Below are 23746 nucleotides of genomic sequence, written 5' to 3'. Positions count from 1 at the left end.
AGCTTTTCAAAAAGGGGGGTGGCATGACTGGATTACAAAAAACGTAATGTGAAATAATGTGTGCGCTGCGCACATCACGAGCACGAAGCGTGAAGTCCCTCAATGCCGGGGTCCAAGGCCCACTTAAGGGCCCTGAAAGCTCAGGGGTTTTAGATGCTCTCTGATCCATTCTGAGCCTTGTTTTGGAGCATTTTTTGCACCAAATTTATGACCAATATTTCAGAAATTAACAGGAATCTGAGGTAGCTTTTTCACGCAAAGGGTGCTGGGTGTATGTAACGAGCTGCCAGAGGAGGTAGTTAAGACTGGGACTATCCTAATGTTTAAGAAACATTTGGACACGTACACGGATAGGACAGATTTAGATGGATATGGGTCAAACGCGTGTGAGTGGGACAAGTTTAGATGGGACATGTCGGTCCGTGTGGGCAAGTTGGGCTGAAGGGCCTGTTTCCACACTGCATCATTCTATGACTAAAAAGTGAAGAAGAAAAATGCATGTAGATAAGTAGAGCAGATTTGAAAGAGGAGTGAAATGTAAAGGCAGAGAGAGGTTTATGGGTGGCAAGGAACATAGGAAAGGAGGGGGAGAGTGAGCTTGGGCAGATGGGTGAAGGGAAAACAGTCACAAAGTGCTGGAGTAACTCAGCGGGTCAGGCAGCATCTGCGGAGAATATGAATAGGCGACGTTTCACAGAATGCTGGAGTAACTCAGCGAGTCAGGCAGCATCTGTGGAGAACATGGATAGGTGACATATCACAGAGTGCTGGAGTAACTCAGTGAGTCAGGCAGCATCTGTGGAGAACATGGATAGGTGACATGTCACAGAGTGCTGGAGTAACTCAGTGGGTCAGGCAACATCTCTGGAGAAAAGGTATAGATTATAGTTCGGGTCAAGACCGTTCTTCAGTAATATTCATGATGTGCCATGCATAGACATTCCTGAATGTTACCCAAACCATCGTGAGCTACTTTGTTACGGTGCTTGCCCTCTCCTATAACGTCTCTGCTGCCTTGGGTGATGCAGGACAGGACACAAGCTTTGGGACATGGTGTGAAGCTGTTGCCGTCTGTCCCAGCCTGGTAAAAACCTGGATGGAGTGGATTTGGAGAGGATGGTTCCACTAGTGGGAGAGTCTAGAACCAGTGGCCACAGCCTCAGAATTAAAAGACATTCCTTTAGGAAGGAGATGAGCAGGAATTTCTTAAGTCAGCGGGTGGTGAACTGTGGAATTCATTGCCACAGACAGCTGTGGAGGTCAAGTCAATGGACATTTTTCAGGAGGAGATTGATAGATTCTTGATTGATAGGGGTGTCAGAGGTAATGGGGAGAAGGCAGGAGAATGGGTTTGAGAGGGAAAGATAGAGTCATAGGGTGATAGTGTGGAAACAGGTCCTTCGGCCCAGCATGTCCCATCTGCATTAGTCCCACCTGCCCACGTTTGATCCATATCCCTCCGAACCTGTCCTATCCATGTACCTGTCTACCTGTTTCTTAAATGTCACAACTACCTCCTCTGGCAGCTTGTTCCATACACCTACCACCCTTTGTGTGAAAAACATACCCCACAGATTCCTATTAAATCTTTTGCCCTTGACCTTAAACTTATGTCCTCTGCGCCTCGATTCACTTACTCTGGGCAAAAGACTCAACCATATCTATTCAAATCATGATTTTATACGCCTCTATTAGATCGTCCCTCAGCCTCCTGTGCTCCATGAAATAGAGTCCCAGCCTACTCAACCTCTCCCTATAGCTCTGGCCCTCTAGTCCTGGCAACATCCTCATAAATCTTCACTGTACCCTTTCCAGTTTGATGATATCTTTCCTATAACATGGTGCCCAGAACTGAACACAATACTCTGAATGCGGCCTCACCAACTTCTTATGTAACTGCAACATGACCTCCAAACTTCTATACTCAGCCTGGCCCGCTGAGTTACTCCAGCACTCTGAAACGTCACAGAACAGGGCAAGATTAGCAAGTTTGCTGATGATACAGAAGTGAGTGGTTTTGCAGATAGTGAAGATGGTTGTGAAAGATTGCAGCAGGATCTGGATCAATTAGCCAGGTGGGCAGAGGAATGGTTGATGGTTGCATGGTTCCTTGAAGGTCGTGTCGCAGGTATATCAGGTGGTCAAAAAGTATTTTGGCACTTTGGCCCTCATCAGTCAGAGTATTGAGTATAGAAGTTGGGAGGTCATGTTGCAGTTGTATAAGACGTTGGTGAGCGCATTTAGAATATTGTGTTCAGTTCTGGGCACCATGTTATAGGAAAGATGTCAAACTGAAAAGAGTACAGAGATCCCCATCCTGGATCAGTCCAATCAGGGTTTTGTCATCCACAAACTTGAGAAGCTTGACAGAGGTGTCTGTGGAGGTGCAGTCATTGGGTGTGAAGTGGTGATTGGAGTGGGGTGGGTGTAGAAGGGCCCAGTCTTTGCAGACTGAGGTCAGGCTGTGAGTGGGTGTGAAGTGGTTGGGTGGAGTGGGAAAGGTTCCACTCTTTTCATACTGGAGTCTTGCCTTAAGTAGGTGTGAAGTGGTGAATGGGAAGGAGAGGGTGCCGGGTCCATTCTTTGCAGACTGGGGTCTGGCTGTGTTTGTTGGGGAGGGGGTACTAGGGTTACGTTTCTGATTTTCAAGCCTGCAGTAATATTCATTCAGGTTGTTTGTCAGCTGACGGTTGTCCAAAGAGCGGGGGGCTTTCCTCTTATAGCTGGTGATTTCTTGCATGCCCTTCCAAACTGAAGAAGAATCACTAGCTGAGAACTTGCTCCTCAACTTCTCAGAGTATCTTTCCTCGACAGCTCTGATTCCTTTTCTCAGCGCTTTATCGATTAGGCTATCTTTTAACTCTTTAACGATTAGGCTATCGGCTTGACGCATATTTGCCCCCAGCACTCCCCCCCTCCCCCCTCCACCCGATCTCAAAATGGAAATGTTACATCTGTATATAATGATCCCATTAAAATGTGTATTTATGTCACAAACTATGGAATTCATATTTTTCAGTATTGTTATCAAGGAAAAGAAAGCAGTTCCAATTGTTTGATATTATTTGATATTGTTTAATATTATTCTCTCCCCCCCTCCCCCCTCTCACATCCCCCCTCTTTCTTGCAGGGGGGGGCGAAGATGTAGGTGGCGCGGGCCCAGCGGGCGGGGGGAATGAAGGTGGCGTGGGCCCAGCGGGGGTGGCGTGTGCCCAGCGGGGGTCAGCGAGGGTGGCGTGGACCCAGCGGGGGTCAGCGGGAGTTGCGTGGGCCCAGCAGGGGTGGCGTGAGCCCAGCGGGGATGGCTTAGACCCAGCGGGGGTCAGCGGGGGTGGCGTGGACCCAGCGAGGGTGGCGTGGGCTCAGCGGGGGTGGTGTGGGGGGAAGATGGCTTGAGCCCCGGCGGCAGGGGGAGGCGAGGGGAGTGGGCTCCGCCGCAGCGGCGACTGGTGTTGGGGTTACAGTCGTTGGGTTCAGATTCAGCCACTCCCGCCCAGGGACGAGAGAACAGAGAACTGGCCGTTTCCAAAGTGGAAATATTGATTTATTTTTTTTCTCGATTTTTTTTTTTTTTTTGGGTGACTTTTTTCTTAAGGGAAAAAAAGGGGGGTGCGGTCGCACCCAGTGCACCCCCCCCTTCGGACGGCCATGTTGGTTCTTACTAAATTTTCTTCAACTCAAGGTAAAAACTCTGCCATGGTAGCTTTGCAAAACTCACATTTCAGTGTCTGGCTCATGGCTCAAGAGCAGTACATATGAATCAAACTCATCACAGATATTTTGGTTTCAAAGTCATCAGTCTGGTTAGCCTTTAAATAATGCGTGGGTGGCAATCACTGACAACCGACATCTCTGACATGGAAATTATTGCAATCATGTAGTTTTAACTCTTTAGGTTTTGAATTTTCAGGGAGATGTCAAAAATAACAGATAAAAAATGTTATCTTCTCTCCTTTCTTTTATTCCGCTTAGAAACATAGAAAATAGGTGCAGGAGTAGGCCATTCGGCCCTTCGAGCCTGCACCGCCATTCAATATGATCATGGCTGATCATCCAACTCAGTATCCTGTACCTGCCTTCTCTCCATACCCCCTGATCCCTTTAGCCACAAGGGCCACATCTAACTCACTCTTAAATATAGCTTCTTCTCATTCTTCTTCCCTGTTTCTTAGAGTAAATGTATTTACTTCAATTTGCCTTTCTACCCAGTCATTACTAATTATCCTTCATTTTCAATATCTCTTGCATTAGTTCATTCATGTCTCAGATATTGAATTCCTCACCGCACCATCATCAGCTGACAGTCTCAACAAAAATGTTCGCGCTGAAGAGTGCACAAACAAGTCGAGCTTAGAAACATAGAAAAGTAGGTGCAGGACTAGGCCATTCATCCCTTTGTGCCAGCACCGCCATTCAATATGATCATGGCTGATCCATCTAAAATCTGTACCCCGTTCCTGCTTTCCCCCCATCTCCCTTGATTCCTTTAGCCCTAAGAGCTAAATCTAATTCTCTCTTGAAATTAGCAGATTTGCAGAATATGCGATACCTTGAATGGATGGCTTGGGCAACATGCTTGGGCAAAATCGACCTCAACATGTGCTTTTATATAAATATTAGAAGTAAAATCATTGACTGTTCTCTTATGTGTTGATGTGTCCATTGGGAGACTTAGATCAGTAATCTCTCTGTACTGAAAGTAATGGGGATACAAAATACAAAACCACATAATATATATTGCTTGAGTCAACCTTCAGACTTACTGATCCCTTGCATTAAGCTTGTTTGCCAGGAAAAAAAGTTGAATTTGAAAACATTATGTTCCCCAATAATCTGATCAGTCGTCTGCCAAATAATAACAACCATGTGAACTTAACCCAATTTTAACCCAGAGAAAAAGGAGATGGTTTAAATTTGGAGGCCCACCTTCAGTTACACTGAAGACAACAGAGCATAAAAATGGGCCAGGATAAAGGGGTGACCTACGTTAACCTGTCTCAGTACATTTGTCAGGCTGAAATTATATGGTATAATTTGCCTGGATAGGGCACAAAAAAATGTTTTTCATTGGATCTCAGTGCACATGGCAATGGTAAATCAATAATAATACCAGCAAAACGAAGGGAAAAACTGATACTAACCATAATCCGAGCATGACCATTTGGAAAAGTGCCTGCAGTATCTCCAGCCATTGGATCCTGACAGTTCCTCAGCCGACATCGAACAGCATCTTGAACCTGTTGATCCGAAAAATAACGTTAAGTTGATGTCGAAACATAAATGCACACTAAGCATGCCGGAAGTTTCGAAAGGTTAGTCTGCATTATAATCAATTTACAATCAGTGTAACTGATTGGATTAAATATGGGTTAGAAGTGCTATGCACCTGGATATAGGAGATGGATTTTTTTCCTGTATCATTGGAGTCATAGAGTCATAGAGTGCTAAAGTGTGGAAACAGGGACTTTGGCCCAACTTGCTCATGCTGGCCAACATGTCCCAGCTACACTAGTCCCATCTGCTCGCATTTGGTCCATATCCCTCCAAACCTGTCAACCATGCCTCAGCCCACTTGACCAATTGATCAAGATCCTGCTGCAATTTTTCATAACCATCTTCACTCTCTGCAAAACCACCCACTTTAGTATCATCTGCAAACTTGCTAATCTTGCCGATAGTATACAAACAGTAACGAGCCCAGCACCAAACTGTGAGGCACACCACTAGTCACAGGCCGATAAGCAACCATCCACCATCACCCTCTGCTTCCTTCCATGAAGCCAATTTTCTATCCATTCAGCTATCTCTCCTTGTATCCCATGCGATCCAACCTTCCAGAGCAGCCTACCATGCGGAACCTTGTCAAATGCTTTGCTGAAGTCCATGTACACAACATCTACAGCTCTGCCCTCATCGACCTTTTTGGTCATGTCATTCATGAGGTTGTGTATTTCAACATGAATCTCCATAGCAAATAGAGGGAGTGAATGTACAAGCACCACCAACATAACATTACAACCAGAGAGATGGGACTGGGTATTAGACAGATGACCCTTCATGTCTGCTCCACCTTTCCGTAAGATCATGGTTTTTCATTTACCTCAAACGTTTCCCTTCCGATACCTATACCTTTTGTACCCAAATATCTAATTTATCTCATTTTTGAATATACTTCTTGACCAAGCATAACATCCCTCCAAACATTACAGCGCTGGGGCAATCTTATTGTGGGTGAAAGGATGGTTATGAAGCGGGGCTGATTGTGGAAATATTGCTCAGCTACGATGGCACAACCACCTTGGTGGTAAGCTTCACGTGCTTGTCGCTCTTTATCTGCCCGCCATTTTCCAATGTTTATTTTATTACTTCCGCTGGTTAATGCTTACTGCCGGCGGTAACTGTCCACTCACCTCTCTCCTCAGGACGCAGTGCACCATGACAATGACAAATCCTTGCAGTGAGTCAAACACAGCAAACAGGATCTGAAACAAGATGGATCGCTTGTCGGTCATTGCCAGCACTGCTGACATCCAGGTCAGAGCGAGGAGGGGTAACACCACACAGGAACTCCACAGAGACGCCCTGCACACAAACAGAAAGCCCATCAGAACTGGCCAGACACACGATTTTACACGATATTAAGTGTGACGTAAATTACAGATTTAGAGATAAAAAAAAGTTAATGTTTTTTCCGAAGACTTCAATCTGTACTTTACAGTTCTTGATATTCTATCCATCTCTACAGACACCTGGATTTACATCTATTACCTTTCCAACAGTCATTTGAAATTAAATGTTTATATATTTCCATAAAAAGAATCTATGATTACCAAAACAACAGTTTAATTATCTGGGCAGTTTATATTTATAACGTTTTAAGTCTATGTATACACACACACACATATATATATACATTATACATATATTATATACAGAGAGATACAGATTTAAAATGCTTGAGACTAACATGGCATTACTGGCAGTGGTGGCTGACAAGGCTGTCGTTGAAACAACTCCGCACTTGGAACATTTGAGGGTCAGGCCGCTATGGGGCTCACTCATCTGACTGGAACCAAATAAAAATTCAACAAAAAAAAGAGAAAGATTGCAGCTTTAAAATAAAAGCATCCAGCACCCTCAGGAATTAAAAGAAAATAATATAAGTGTAAGAATTCTCCATGGTAAATATGATAATTACATTACACCACACGAGTAAGAAAGCCATGCAGAATCTGGATCAATGTCAAATACATTTAAATTAAGAGGTGAAATACTATGATATACTTAATGCAAGGTATATGTTCTTTACAGCATCTTAAGAAAGCACTTGTCATGAGCATTTAAAAAAAAAAACAATGAATGTTTCAGCAGTCACCACCTACCCTCCTCTATGTTTTAGCTTTTTATCTAGGATTCCGTCTCTTGACACGAGTTTATTAAAAACTAAAATGCCGATCACCATGTTGACCTACGAAAGAAGAAATGCTTTTTGTCATCTTTATGCTGGGTGGACCACAACACTCATCACTGTTTCCTCACAGATCCACAACCTTTAAGCTCTGAAGCCGCTGCTGCAGCTGCTACTTTCACCAAACCTGCTGCGCAGCTGTGACACAGAGCATTCGGATTTATTTGCAAAGTTCTGTTTTCAAACCTGTTACTCCTCTTTTCGTTTTTTTTAAAAGCCCCGCTCTACCACAGGCACCAGTTACTACTCAATTGGGTTCTCAGGATTTGGGAGTGTTGCCAAAGTGCTCTGAGAAGTCACTGGATCAGGGGAGCATTTGGGGCGATAGTGCTCCCTAGTCTATTCGCTCAGAGCACTTCCCTTGGCCTCAACAATCAATGTGCTCCATCACAACGACAGAGTGGCCGCAGCATTGGTAATTTATATCAGCTTGTCAGACTTACTCTGTACTAGCCCCCTAACCTCCCACAGTGTGAAGTGATACGGGGCAGGGAAACACCAGGTTACCTTCGATATCCCCTTACGTGACACACCTTTGGGCACATTTGACGCTGTTCCACCGTTTCAAGTGATATTCCCCATCTATACTATTAAATTAAGGTGTGCTGTTGGGTCCTCAGAGACGAGGAAATCTGAACAACAATTCCTTGCTTATGCTTCAACTGAATTTGGATCTGGTAACTACCTGATCCCACCCAGGATTCCATGCCCATGTTACTTAATGCAACACACAAGTGCCTGTGCATTAGAGCAAAATAAAAACCTCAACAAAACAACAATGCCTTTTTAGGGCAAATAATAAAACCATTGCCATTGTTGTTTAATGTGCTGCATTTACACCAGCATCCTTAGTGTAAACAAGGAATGGGATAAGGTATCCCTTGCAGTAGTGCTAACTCAATAAGAAAATATATCATCTCTGAGTATCTGAATTGCATTACACAATTCCTGAAAGTGGAATCATATACCTCGCTAATTATGTCTTTGCTTTCCTTGTGTGCCTTGAGTTTTGCAATACCTTTGTGGGCAAAGTGGATGGTGTGGCTTTTACTGTGGGACGTGCCCGGCTAGAAACTCCACTGTGATCTTCCCACCAGTGATTCTGATGGCTAGAGTGTGGAGTGCTCTGATGTGCACTTTAGTGAGGTTTGAAACAGCCAATTGCCACTTTAAACTCAAACAGACATGGCAGCATCTGCTCCCATGTGAAACCATGTCACATTCAGAGTATCCGCAATGACCCAGAGAATACCCTAAACCTTCCCAAACCTGGCTGCAGCCAGGGAAATATCATCTTCCTCGCTGCTCTAAAAGCTCAAGCATCCACAGATATTTTTCTTTGCCATAATTAAAAATAGACGATGCTTGTTGCAAGTGTTTCGTCTCTGAATTTAGATAGCGGGTCACTGCAGTCATGGTTGGCACCAAACAGACTGCAGGATGAACTAATTCCCCCTCCCCATTGTTCTCCCATGCAAAGCCAGCCTGACTCTGAAATATAAACAGAAAATGACAGTAACACTTGGCAGGTCAGTCAGTGTCTGTGGAGAGATATAGAGTTGATGTTTCAAGTCATTTGATTTATATCTTAAACATAGACTCTTTCACTCCCCACAGCTGCTGCCTGACCTGCTGAATGTTTCTGCCACTTGATTCTTATTGCACATTTTCAACTTCTCAGGACATTCTTTTAGGAAAGAGATCAGTAGGAATTTATTTAGTCAGGTGGTGGTGAATCTGTGGAATTCTTTGCCACGGAAGGCTGTGCTGGCAAAGACAGTGGATATATTTAAGGCAGAGATGGGTAGATTCCTGATTGGTACGGGTATCAGAGGTTATGGGGAGAAGGCAGGAGAATGGGGTTAGGAGGGAGAGATAGATCAGCCATGAATGAATGGCGGAGTAGACTTGATGGGCCGAATGGCCAATATTCTACTCTACTTTAGGGAGTACAGAAAAGGTTCACCAGACTGATTTGACACTTACAAAATTCTTAAGGGGTTGGACAGGTTAGATGCAGGAAGATTGTTCCCAATGTTGGGGAAGTCCAGAACAAGGGGTCACAGTTTAAGGATAAGGGGGAAATCTTTTAGGACCGAGATGAGAAAAACATTTTTCACACAGTGAGTGGTGAATCTTTGGAATTCTCTGCCACAGAAGGTAGTTGAGGCCAGTTCATTGGCTATATTTAAGAGGGAGTTAGATGTGGCCCTTGGAGCTAAATGGATCAGGGGGTATGGAGAGAAGGCAGGTACAGGATACTGAGTTGGATGGTCAGCCATGATCATATTAAATGGCGGTGCAGGCTCAAAGGGCCGAATGGCCTATTCCTGCACCTATTTTCTATGTTTCTACGTTTCTATGTTACTCCTATCACTTATGATCTTATTATTTTGCTGCTATATAGAGCTGACTGAGATTGCAACGCGGGCGCTGAAGGCATCTCCCCACCAAGAGTAGGGACCTATCAATGCAGCCAGTTACTTAATATGCTTCACCTACATAGGAATTTTATAATTGAATACATTGTTTTTAACAAGCAAAAATAACCCCCACCCCCCCCCCCCACCCCCAAGATATTAATCACATAAACAGAAAAAAGGCACATTGCATTGATAAATTAGTCACTTTATGAAATATCAATACATGCAATAATCAAATTGCCTCAATGGCGTTTTAAGTGGGATGTGCAAGGTTTAATGATAAAAGCGCATGCATATTTGTTTTACCAGAACAACAGCTGCTGCAGGTCCAACAAATGCATATAAAAGGCCTCCCTCCAGTGACAGCCAGCAGCTGTGAACATAAAAATAATAACCAACACATTAAAATTAGAAGGGTGCATTTAATTAATCATCAGTGGGCAAATTCAAGAGCAGACAGATTCTCAAATGGTGCACACAAAATTAATTGCAATGGAGTTCCAGCATTCAAGATCCATGGGCCTCTTCACTAAAAATGGACCTGAGAAACTCTCTAACTGAGAACATCTATGATCTACTAATATATATCCAATGTCTCACTCATAGGAGAATATCGGAGTCCCTCCAGGGGCCAGGCCAACATTCATCATTAAAACAATGCCATAAAATGGCCAAAGATGGACATATGAGGAAAGTCATTCTTGCCATAGAGGGAGTACAGAGAAGGTTCACCAGACTGATTCCTGGGATGTCAGGACTTTCATATGAAGAAAGACTGGATAGACTCGGCTTGTACTCGCTAGAATTTACAAGATTGAGGGGGGATCTTATAGAAAGTTACAAAATTCTTAAGGGGTTGGACAGGCTAGATGCAGGAAGATTGTTCCCGATGTTGGGGAAGTCCAGAACAAGGTTGTCACAGTTTAAGGATAAGGGGGAAATCTTTTGCGACTGAGATGAGAAAAACATTTTTTACACAGAGAGTAGTGTTCTCTGCCACAGAAGGTAGTTGAGGCCAGTTCATTGGCTATATTTAAGAGGGAGTTAGATGTTGCCCTTGTGGCTAAAGGGATCAGGGGGTATGGTGAGAAGGCAGGTACATGATACTGAGTTGGATGATCAGCCATGATCATATTGAATGGCGGTGCAGGCTCGAAGGGCCAAATGGCCTACTCCTGCACCTATTTTCTATGTTTCTATGAATTAGCTTCATATCTCTTCTTTGTGTGGTGGTGCCTTTGCTGGTACTGAGGTGCCATGTTTTCCTTGACTTGGGGCCCTGGCTCTATGGGTGTTTTCCCTGGTGGGCCATTGACCAAAGGATCGATGATGTTCTGCTGCTGCACCACCCCAGTGTGCACACTAGAATATTTACCACTGGCCATTTTTATCTTTTACATCTTTGGCCATTTTATGGCATTGCACACTAGAATATTTACCACTGGCTTTAACCCGGCACTCCCATTGAAAGCAATTTGAGGGACAATCTCTCTGTGTTTTTATATTAATTCACAGGAGTTCGGTATTGCCGACAGGGCCGACATTTGCCCGAGAGAATGTGGTGGGAAACTTCTTGTAGTTCTTCAAGATTAATTTAATCAAATTATTTCCTTAAATCTTGCTGTAGGTCATCACCTGCATTTTCACTCAAAGTTACTATCATATTGATAATCTTCATTTGCTAGGCACACACCATTATTTTCAACGAACTGCCCATCCAATAATTATGGATCTGCCCATTGTGATCATGCTCAATCCACTGCCTAATGTTGATGTTAGCTCTTCACATATTTCACCCCAACTGACCAACGAGAAAGCTGTGGATTACTCAGAATTACTCTGAAGCACAGCCATTATAATGTAGGTTGATCTGGCAACCCTGAGAGGAAGAGGGATAAATCTAAGGAAACCAGGGCTATGGGTTGTCCATCATTACTTTTTGCCAAAACGGACACGATGCCACAGTGGCAGTTACTGCCTTTCTGCTCCAGAGACCCGGGTTCGATACTGACTACGGGTGCTGGTCTGTACGGAGTTTGTACTTTCACACTGTGACATGCATGGGTTTTCTCTGAGATCTTTGGTTCCCTCCCACACTCCAAAGACGTACAGGTTTGTAGGTTAATTGGCTTGGTATAAATGTAAATTGTCCCTAGTGTGTGCAGGACAGTGTTAATGTGCGGGGATCGCTGGTTGGTGCGGACTTGGAGGGCCAAAGGGCTTGTTTCCACGCTGTATCTTTCAGCTAAACCAAACTAAACGAGACATGCTATTCTGAGCTTGGCCATGGGAAGAGTACCAGGAGGACTGAGGTAAGCATTCAAAGATGTGCTCAAACCCTCCTTGGAAAATACAACATCCGCTCTGACTTCTGGGAATGTCTGGGGCACTATTGCCCGAGGTGTAGGAATGTCCGGGATGGCAATGAGAACCTGATGGGTGTTTTGGATCAGGAGCACATCGAACCCCTACCTAAGCAGTGCTCCACCTCATAAATGACCCACACGTTATTCTTTCAGGCATCTCCTGCACCATTTATTGGACAATCTGGGCCCCACATTGGCCTCATCAGTTACCTTGAGTCATCCTTGATCCTGAGAGACTGCCTGAGAAGTTGACTTTCTGCTGAGATGCAGATGGCTGAGTTTAAATCTAATTTTGTTTAAAGCAAAGTAATTAACAGAACTGAACTGAACTGTGGCTGACTCAGGGAACTCTAATTATTGATTCACACAAATACATTCTTTAATGATTTAATGCTTCACTAATTTTGGCGAAATCCTCTCCATGTAAGTGTGCTTGAGATGCACCGGTAATATATGCAAATCTTTTTAAGATGCAGAAAGAAGAATGAAGTAAGTGATCGGCTGTTGATTTCCAAGGCGTTGGGTAGGGAACAACCACCCCTGTAACAATAGGGGTTCTGAACAGGGAAAGGGAATGCTCAAAGCTAACACAGAGATGGATTGCTGCTAAGTCCCAACATATCCATTTGCAGCTGACAATCAGGCTACTGCTCCTTTTCCCTAGATGATGCTGAACGTCTGAATTGCAACAGCTGCATTCATCCATGCCACCCATGGTCAACTCTTCCTCTCACTTCCCTTTAGGATTTAGTTTAGTTTAGTTTAGAGATACAGCGTGGAAACAGGTCCTTTGGCCCACCGATTCCACACTGACTAGTGATCAGCCCATACGCTAGTACTAGGGACAATTTACAATTTTAACCAAAGCCAATTAACCTACAAACATGTACGTCTTTTCAATGTGGGAGGAAACCGGAGCTCTCAGAGAAAACCCATGCAGTCATGGAGAGAACATATACATACTCTATACAGTCAGCACCTGTAGTTGGGATCGAACCTGGGTCTCTGGCGCTGTTAGGCAGCAACTCTACTGCTGTACCACTGTGCTGCTGCTGTGCTAATCATAATTGGACCAAGACCTCGTCAAGGTCTGGAGACAAGAGATCTTGGATAGAATGGAAGGGGCTACAAGGAAAATAAGAAACCAAATTAGTAACCAGCATGGTTACACTGAAGATAAGAGACTGACTGATTATTTGACTGGTTGGGACCTGGATTCTGCTGCATGGAAGTGGATAGATATTAAACTGCTTGCAATTAACATAACTTGCAACTACAGTCCCTGCTCTGAAGGAAGTCAGCAGATTTTCAAGTCATAGGGCAAGATTTTGCCAAACAGGTTGCAGAAACCTGATCCATGGCAAAGGTGTTGAAAGCACAGCAATAGTTTAAATCAGGCTATGTTAGTGGGAGATGGAAAGGCAAACGTTTGGTGTATTTACGGGTGAGAACCCACATGGACTGACACTGCATCCTCATGTGATCATTGATTGGTTGGGGCTCAGCTCAAGACAGCTAGAAGCTGGAATGGTTGAGAGGCTTTTCTAATGAAACTACAAACGTAAATGGGATTTCCACTACAGCTCTGGTGGACATATGCAAGCATCCACAGAATGAATATTTATAACATTCATTGTAAGTTGTAGTACATTTTTTTACATAAAACAAAATCCAATTATTTTAAATAACCAATCCAATCAGAACACCTGTAACTACAAATGCAAAATATTGCGAACAGCCTTATCACATACACAAAAATAATGTTGAAATTATAAGGAGTAGCAATTACAACATATACCTAATTAAGCTCAGCATTTAAATCACATTCAGCAAGTAACATATTACACAAATATCATTTTATTGTTGGGAAACACAGTGTGAATTATGGGTGAATCCACAGTAATTCTGACTCCCGACTTTTAAAGCTATTCTTTTATTTGTACACTGAAAAGCTTCCTGTCTCATCCTCACAAATACATAATTTAATTGCAAAACATAAAAGTTTCCAACTCCAGACACCAATGTATTCTGGGTGAGCGCTGGCTGTGGGAAGTTGGGCCAGGTTAATGGTAGGGGGTTGGATCAGGTGGTGGGAGTGGGTAGGTTGGGCTAATGTGTTCTTTATCATTGTACCGCTGCTGGCAAATTCATTTCACTTGCACTTTATGTTCAATGTGATGAATAAAACCGTATTGTATTGTATTGTATTGTATTGTATTGTGTTGAGGGGTGCATAAGTGAGCAGACAAGCGAGATAAATGTGTTCAATGTTCCTTCAATTGCATACTTCCATTTGTGAGCACAGGGGACATGCTTAGTGTGATGTGTTGAAAGGGGCCAGTGAGTTGGGGATCCGTAGGAAGAACTAGTCAAAGTTTGATGAGATGGGTCTTGTACTGTTATCATTTGTGCACTGTCCAACTGCACATGGACACACACAGGATTTCAAAGGGCATTAGTAAAGAAAAGTAATTTTCAAATGTCACTGCCTCGCCATCTTCTGTGAAATGGTCTTCTCACCCAGGTGAACCTACACCCAGTTCTTTTGCGAATAATTGTGAGGTGCAGTGCTTCGTATTCCAGAAAGTGAGAGGAATTCAAGGCAAATAGATCGGGAGGTATAGGGAAAACCTGCTGATCCTGGCCTGACACCAAAAGCCTTATCTTTAGTCCCTCTAATTTGTCGAGAACAGTAGATGTTGACAGTAGCAGGCAGCTGTAGAAGAAGCCAAAGAGCTTTGATGCAACTTACTAATTTGATGTACCATATCCTTTAGCCTTTGTAAATCCCATAGATATTGCCACCACCAATGCAGGCAATCCTGAAGAAATAAATTATATTTCATAAGAAAACTGTATCACTGCACATAAGGAGGAGCACAAATACAACCTTTTTTTCACATGATGGTCAAAGATGGGCCAATTATCTCTCAAAATACTTATTTTTGTGATATCTTCAATAAAAGGGGAAAGAACATTTAAAAAAAAAAAAGCAAAATAGGTTTCTAAGGAATACATAAATGTAGTTCACCACAATGGAACATTGACATGGACATTAATGCTTACCCCAGCCAAGGCATAGAAAGCGTTTGCGGATGAGCCTTGTTCTAATCTTCCCTGTGACCGCCATGTAAGATTGCCAAGCCTCAGTCAAAACCCAGCAGAAGGAAGCCAGAAAGAAGAAATGCAGAAAGGCAGTGGTCATTGTGCAAACACCCTGTGCACACAAAACAAACAATTTCCTTTTTAGCGTGAATGGCTTGTGTCCCACCGGAGACCAAGGTCCTAGCAGTTCATCAATATTTATTGCCCGAGTCACACATGTTAAAAAGATGAACTAGGCACAAAAGGACTACTGGCTCTCAGAGCTTTATCTAAATCAAATGTATACCTCTGGAAGCAGAGGGGTGGAAAATAATACTGTACACCAAGCACTTGGGTCCCTGTGCATCAGTTACTCCTTAAGCACTTCACCCAACACAAAGTACTGTGATCCTTCTCTTCAATTCATATAATAGGCCCATTAGGTCCACACCTACCATCAAGTACCGTTTATACTAATACCATTTGTGAGCTCCTGATCCCTGGCATTTGTGCTTTGGTGTTTCAAGTACTCCTCGAGATGCTTCTTATCTGTTGCAAGAGCTTCTGTCACTGCCATCAATTCAGGCATGGTTCGAACCACCCTCTCGATGAAAATCATCCTCCTCAGATCCCCACAAACCTCTCACCCCATACCATAAATCTAGTCCTTCTAGTATTGGACACATCGGCTACAGGAAAACATTTCTAATTTCAATTTTTTGTTATTCAAAATTCTGCACACCATTACCAGGTTCCCCGTCGCCCTTCTCTGCACAACCTAGAACCATGTCTTTCCTCATAACCAAATTACTCCACCCAGATAACACTCTGCACCTTCTCCAGTGCAATTCTTATAACGTGATGCCCAAAACTGGTACCCCAGCTGCGGCTGATCCAATGCTCATAAAGTCCTTACATATTATGTCCTGGTCTTACGTTCTATGTCCTGGCTAATGAAGGTAAAGTCTGAAGAAGGGTCTCGACCAGAAACGTCACCCATTCCTTCTCTCCAGAAATGCTGTCTGTCCCGCTGAGTTACTCCAGCATTTTGTGTCTACCTTCGATTTAAACCAACATCTGCAGTCCTTTCCGACATAATAATGAAAGTAAAGGTCCTATTATGCCTTATTATACCGTGGAAACAAGGAACTGCAGATGTTGGTTAATACCAAGGAAAGACACAAAGTGCTGGAGTAATTCAACGGGTCACGCAGCATCCTTGGAGAAACTGGATGGGTGACGTTTCGGGTCGGGACCCTTCTTCAGACTGAAAGTAGGGAGTAAATAGCTAGAGGCGAGAAAAGACCAGGACCAAATGCCTGAGGTAATTTGTGGCTGGGCCCTGATCTTTGTAACTTCTAGGAGTAAAACTAGGCCATTCGGCCCATCGAGTCTACTCCACCATTCAAACATGGCTGATCAATCTTTCCCTCTCAACCACATCTCCTGCTTTCACCTCATAACCCCTGACACCCTTACTAATCAAGAATCTATCAATCTTCCTTAAAAATATCAATTGACGGCTTTTTACAGCCGTCTGTGGCAATGAATTCCAGCTCTTCACCCAACCCCCCCATCCAACTTTCAGACTAAAGGGTCCCAACCTGAAATGTCACCCTCTTTCTCAGAGCCTGACCCACTGAGTTACTCCAACACCTCATCTACCTGTGAACATGCATTCATCTGACCTTCCCTCTTATATTCCTATACACACTTGCTGGTGAGACTAGAAATAATCCTGATTGTAGCCTAGAAGGCTCCGCTCTTCTATCGGCTTGCTCCCAAAATACACGTGCAGGACCTCATTCCTCTTTTTGCTTCCCAATACTTCTTCCAAGGAATATGACAGTTCAGAGCCCACAAAGTGGGAAGTGAGTAGAAGAAAAACTCGAGAGGTCAAATAAAGGACATGCATTCCATCATGCTTCAGATGACTGATGTTATTTTAGGAATAGTGAGAGCAATACCAGCTACCTATTACAGGTGCACAACCTTTTATCCGGAGTTCCGGAAACCGAAATGCTCCGAAAACCGGACATTTTTTCCAGGATGTCGTCTGCACACCAAAGCTCGCGTTTGGCGCCAAACTTGACCCGAAACGACCCACGGCCAACCCAGGTCTGTACTACTGTAGCGGCTGCCTCCTCCCCGGAGACCGGGGAGACACTTAAACATCTGTAAATCATTGCTTAAATGTTAGTCAGTTAGTTTGGAGGGCTTTATGTGAAGGGGGGGGGGGGTGAAGGGGAAAACTTTAATTCTTAGTCCCCTACCTGGTCGGAGAGGCGGGGAGCGGGCAATGCCTTACCGGGTCGCCGTGCAGTAAGCTCCGGAGCGCTGTGGCCGCCGACTCCCAACATCGCGGAGCTGTGGCTGCGGGCGTCCGGCCGCGGGCGGCGCCGGTTGTAGCTCCGACCCCGGCAACTCTACCCCTGGCTGCGCGGCGCTCCAAATCCAGCGCCGCCCGCAGCCGGACGCGCGCAGCCCCAGCTCCGCGATGTTGGGAGTTGGCGGCCACAGCGCTCCAGAGCTTACCGCACGGCGACCCGGTAAGGCATTGCCCGCTCCCCGCTGGTATCTCAGCGCTGCGACGCCGCCGACTCCCAACATCGCGGAGCTGGGGCTGCGGGCGTCCGGCCGCGGGCGGCGCTGGATTTGGAGCGCCGCGCAGCCAGGGGTAGAGTTGCCGGGGTCGGAGCTCTAACCGGCGCTGCCCGCGGCCGGACGCCCCCAGCCCCAGCTCCGCGCTGTTGGGAGTCGGCGGCTACAGCGCTCCGGAGCTTACTGCACAGAGACCCGGTAAGGCATTGCCCGCTCCCTGCCTCTCCGACCAGGTAGGGGACTAAGAATTAAAGTTTCCCCCTTCACATAAAATCCCTCCAAACTAACTGACTAACATTTAAGCAATGATTTACAATGATTCCCCGGTCTCTGGGGAGGAGGCAGCCGCTCCAGACTTTTCCGCGCTACCTACCTAATCTTTTTTTTTTTTTTTTTTTTTTTTTAATTTATTTTTTTATTAAAGGTAATCAATTACAATGCCTCAAACAACTTTATATCAAATTAATTCAATTTGCATTAAGTAAAACACTAGTAATACTTATCTACTATTTTTTTAGAAATAATGATAGAGAAAGAATAGAACAGTTATAAATCATTAAGAGAGTGATTAAATAATAATTTGATTATATATAAGAAAGAAAAGAGAAACGAAAAAAAAAAAAAAAAAAAAAAAAAAAAAATTTTTAGTAACCACAATATGTATTATTAATAACACTACTACAAGTGATAGTATCAATAAAGACATATATGTAATTCCAATATAAAAATGAATTATTCTCACCAAATCCCGCAGGGTGCACGTCGAGCTGTGTTGCCAAGAACAGCTACTTCTCTAAATACTGTATATATGGAGACCTCTACCTACCTAATCTACGCTAAAAATCTTCCATTCCGAAATCCGAAAAATTCCGAAATCCGAGAAGTGTCTGGTCCCAAGGCTTTCGGATAAAAGGTTGTGCACCTGTATTGCTAAAAGGTAAATTAGGACAGAACACCAAGCTCCTTCTTGATTCAGAATAAGATGATTAATGCATGAATTAAAAAAGTTCAAACTTTCCCAGAGCTTCATGAATCAATTTGCCAAAATAAGCTGAATGTAAGTAGATGGAAGGTTGAATTTGTGAAGTCAATGGAATATTGTGCATTCTCTAAAGTTGACACACAGCTGTATTCTACAACTATTTTCTGAGTTTAATTTCTGGTTTTGATGCCATTGTTTACTTTCTGCATTATCAATCAATAATTTAGTCATTTTAAGAACAATGAAGAAAAAGATACAAGAACTTTGAAAATGTAATCTATTTAAGCTGCTCAAATGATTTTTAGAATAGATACTATGCAATGTAATTATATATTTTTCAGTTCAGGTGGCTAAGAAAGCTGGCTAACAGTACACAAAAGTCATGGATCAAAGCAAATTAGATTATTGCTGACATTGCACCATTTATTCCCAGTCTAATCATTTGATTACTGCACGTTTAAGGTTGTGTGCTTTTAGTGTAATCTCTGAGCATTACTTCAGAGTTCAATGATGTACAAACTCTGCATTTCAAGTCCTAAATCAAGGCTATTCTAAGCTTACAGACATGCACCCAAACCTCCGCAAAGTGCTTCTTTATGCAGCTTACTACATCGTTTCCTTACTTCCTAATTCCTGTCATCCTTGTCTTTGGCCCTCACGAGTGTCCCAATTCCTGTCTAATAGATGAATAATAAACCAAATACAAATACCAATATTCTCCATTAGAACATAGCTCAGATACTTTGCTATATTGAAAGCCCGGAAGAAGACAGTTTTATTGTGGCATCTTATCATCGACTCAGAATGTCCCAAAGTGCCTCAAATGCAATGAAGATAGATACAAAATGCTGGAGTAACTCAGCTGGACAGGCAGCATCTCTGGATAGAAGGAATGGGTGATGTTTTGGGTCGAGACCCTTCTTCTGAGTTACTCCAGTGTTTTGTGTCTATCTTTGGTGTAAATCAGCATCTGCAGTTCCTTCCTACACATTAAATGCAATTAATTTATTTTAAAGTACAGTATGTCTGACTATAAGCCGTCATCTTCATATACAAGGGATGTGGATGCCACTGGTAAGGATACCATTTATTGTCCATCTTTATCTGTCCCCTCGGACAATTAAGAGTCAACCCATTGGTGGGTCTGGAAGAGGACAACCCAAGGAAGTACGGCAGATTTCCTTTTCTAGAAACAGTGAACCAGTTGGGGTTTTAATGGCAGTGGAGTAGATTGTGTCCAGTGTTAAAGTTATAGTCCAGATCTTGAGCTTAGCTCCAAGAATGGAGCACCCACAACAAAATCCTGATGGATGATGGCGATATGTGAATGAGGATGGGTTCCTGTTCTCCTGACCTCTGAATACTAGCCCAGTTAATTAGGCCCTGTTCACGGAAATGGAAACAAATTATCAGCTGATCTTTGTCTTGACAGTGTCGTTCAAGAGATGATTTTGTTCAGATAACTCTGTTCCCATTCACTGGGATGTACAAACACAGTCTGTTGTAACAGCACCAGCACATGGCTTGGTTAGAGACACAGCCAGCTCTGGAAACATAGGTCTTCAGTACTACATCTGGGCCGATGTCTGGCCCACAGACTTTGTTGTATCCAATGTTTTTCTTGACATCACATTATTTTTTTTGAATTGATGGAAGACTGGTTTCAATTGTTTGGGTTCTCAGGGGGAAGCCAAAGTGGATCATCTATCTGGCTCTTCTGGCTGAACATATATCTGGATATATCAGCTTTGTCATTAGTCAGTGATAGAGAACTGTATCTCTCTATAAATTGATAGAGAGATACAGCATGGAAGCAGGACCTTCGGCCCACCAAGTGATCATCAGCTACCCTACACTAATCCTATTTTAATTTTAATTTTTATTATCCTCGAAGCTTTTTCATCAAAACTCTTCCTCATTTAGAACACCACTCACCTTTATCTTCTCTGTTCGAAGAACCACAACAATCTCTACAAAGCAAATCTTCATGTGGAATAAAAGCTACTGCACAATGCAAGCACATGTGCTCTCACACTCATAATAGGTTGCAGGATAGATGCTCAAATGTGCTCCTGACATACACCATCTAAACATTCCTTGGTTGCTGGCAGGAAAAGATGTAGTCTCACTGTGGGGAGCAGAGCCACATACTGTAGTAGGAGGCAGAGATAATGTCAAGCCTTTGGATAGTTTTGCACAGGTCACACTGAAAATCATTGCTACAGAATGTATTAAAAATGGGAAAGAGGAAATACTTCACTCCCAGACCAAGTTCCACCTGTCTCAGACTTGCACAGCATTACTGGGTCTATGCCATCCATCATGCCTATCCACACTAACCCTGCCTGCTTGCATTAAATCCACATCCCTCTCTGCCTTGCTCATTCAGGTACCTGTCAAATGTTGTTACTGTTCTGCCTCCATCTCCTGCTTTGGCAGCTGATTGTCGTCACTAACTCCTCATTGTGTGAAAGAGAATTACCTCTCACCTCTTTGCGATATATATAGAAATGACTTGGGCGTAAACATGGATGGGCTGGTTAGTAAGTTTGCAGGTGACACCAAGATTGCTGGGGGGTGGAGGCTGTCAAAGTATACAGCGGGATATAGATCAGCTACTGAAAAGGGCGGAGAAATGGCAGATGGATTCGAGCAAGTATGAGGTGTTGCTATTTGTGAGGATGAATGTAAGGAGAAAATATACAATTAATGGCATGACATTTACCAGCATTGATATACAGAGGGATCTTGGGATGCAAGTCCATAACGTCCTGACAAGTAGATAAAGTGGTAAAGAAATCAAATGGTATGCTTGGTTTCATAGGTTAAGGCCTTGAGAATAAAGATCAGGAGCCATGATTCAGCTTTATAGGATTTTGGTTCAGCAGCATTTGGAGTATTGTGTGGAGTCCTGGTTGCCCCATTTCAGGAAGGATGTGGAGGCTTTGGAAAGAGTGCAGAGGTTTACGGTTCAACAGTCACTTGTCCCATTTAAGGTACAGTGAAATTCGTTTTATCATATACCAGAAAAAAAGCAACAAGACACACACAACATAAAAGTTAACATAAACATCCACCACAGCGGATTCCCCACATTCCTCACATTGATGGAAGGCAGTAAAGTCTAATCTTCTTCTCTCTTTATTCTCCCGCAGCTGGGGCTGTTGAACCATCCACAGTTGGGGTGATCAAAGCAACCGCAGTCAGCGGTCGAAGCTCCTGCGGCTTGGAGCTCCCGAAATCAGTCCCTAACCAAGGGGAGCGAGCTCCACCATGTTAAAAGTCCCCGTGATTGGAGATCCGAGGTCGATGTTAAGTCCTGCAGGCTCCCGTGGTTGGAGCTCCCAAAGTCGATCCCCAGCAAGGGGCCGCCAGCACCTCGATGTTAGGCCGCAGTGTGGACGGAGATACGATACGTTTTTAAAAATCGCATCTCCGTCGAGGTAAGAGATTAAAAAAAGTTTCCCCCATCCCCCCTCTCCCCTCCCCCCCACATAAATCAAGCTAAAGAACACTAAAACATACATTCTGCTGGAGAGGCAGCCATTACTGCACCACCCAGTGGATATTATCAGAGATTTAGCAGCGAGATGCCTGTATTAGACGTATTGAATACAGGGAGAGGTTCAACAGACTTGGATTGTTTTCTCTGGAATGCCGGAGGTTGTGGAGTTACCATATAGAAGCATATAAATGAGAGGCATAGATAAGGTAGACAGTCAGGCCCTTTCTCTCAGCATGGAGAAATCAAATACTAGAGACATAGGTTTAAGGTGAGAAGGGCAGTTTAAAGGAGGTATGCGGAGGCAAATTTTCAGAGCACCCAACACCAGTCCCTGAGGTACACCATAAGACATAGGAGCAGAATTAATCCATTCAGTTCATTGAGTCTACACCATTCAATCATGGCTCATCTAGTTTTTCCTCTCAACCTCTTCAAGAGAGAGCTAGATAGGGCTCTTAAAAATAGCGGAGTCAGGGGAGAAGGCAGGAACGGGGTACTGATTGGGGATGATCAGCCATGATCACATTGAATGGTGGTGCTGGCTCGAAGGGCCGAATGGCCTACTCCTGTACCTATTGTCTATTGTCAATAACCCCAGTCTCCTGCCTTTCTTTCTGTAACCTTTGGCACCCTTCCTAATCAAGAACCTAGCAATCTCTGGCATAAAAATACCCAATGTCTTGGGTTGCACAACCGTCTGTGGCAATGATTTCCACAGATTCACCACCTTATAAAGAAATTCCTCCACATTTCTACTTTGAAGGAATGTAATTTTATTCTGAGGTTGTTCCTTCTGGATCTAGACTCTCCCCTGTGATCACAAGCCTCGAAGCCAGAAACCAACTTTCTACTGGCACTCTCTGACCCCTTCCACCATGTAAATCTTGCATTTAATTGGCTAAACCTTCCTGACGATGGGGACCTTGGCAAAGACTTTGCTGAAGTCCAAGTCTACCACCCTGCTCTCATCAATTCTCTCGGTCATTTCTTTAAAAAACTCAAATCAAATTCACAACGCATGATTTCCCATGCACTAAGCCATGTTGACTATTCCTACTAAGTCCTTACCTATTTCCAAATGCAAATAAAACCTGTCCATCAGAGTCCCCTTCAGCAACTTTCCCTCCACAACAGGCTCACTGGCCTGTGATCCCCTGGCTTATCCTTGCTGCCCTTTTGAAATAAAGGTACCAGTATCTCATCCGTTGATTACGGTGAAACAAGTCTCTGCCAAGATCCCAGCAATCTCCTCTCTTTCTTTCCATTACATGGGTGCAAGATGCACCTGGTCAGGTCCAGGGAATGTATCCATTTTTA

General features: G+C 43.7%; 1 protein-coding gene across 6 annotated transcripts in view; it reads right to left on the bottom strand.

Moving 5' to 3' along the window:
- adgrb3 (adhesion G protein-coupled receptor B3) overlaps positions 1-23746 on the bottom strand; it is a 713405-nt gene that overhangs the window by 58561 nt on the left and 631098 nt on the right. For 5 of the 6 annotated variants that reach the window (XM_033021883.1, XM_033021886.1, XM_033021885.1 and 2 more), the window contains 7 exons: positions 15324-15474; positions 15010-15079; positions 10198-10264; positions 7383-7468; positions 6968-7066; positions 6411-6582; positions 5142-5237 (listed from right to left, as the gene is read on the bottom strand). In XM_033021883.1, the coding sequence (XP_032877774.1) occupies positions 5142-5237; positions 6411-6582; positions 6968-7066; positions 7383-7468; positions 10198-10264; positions 15010-15079; positions 15324-15474 (741 nt within the window). The remainder of the gene's footprint in view (positions 1-5141; positions 5238-6410; positions 6583-6967; positions 7067-7382; positions 7469-10197; positions 10265-15009; positions 15080-15323; positions 15475-23746) is intronic. The other variant, XM_033021887.1, reaches the window with a different exon arrangement.

Source organism: Amblyraja radiata, chromosome 5 (genome assembly GCF_010909765.2).
Source record: "Amblyraja radiata isolate CabotCenter1 chromosome 5, sAmbRad1.1.pri, whole genome shotgun sequence".
Taxonomy (NCBI): domain Eukaryota; kingdom Metazoa; phylum Chordata; class Chondrichthyes; order Rajiformes; family Rajidae; genus Amblyraja; species Amblyraja radiata.
Note: the sequence above shows the minus strand (reverse complement) of the source record. Positions and strands in the feature narration are given on the sequence as shown.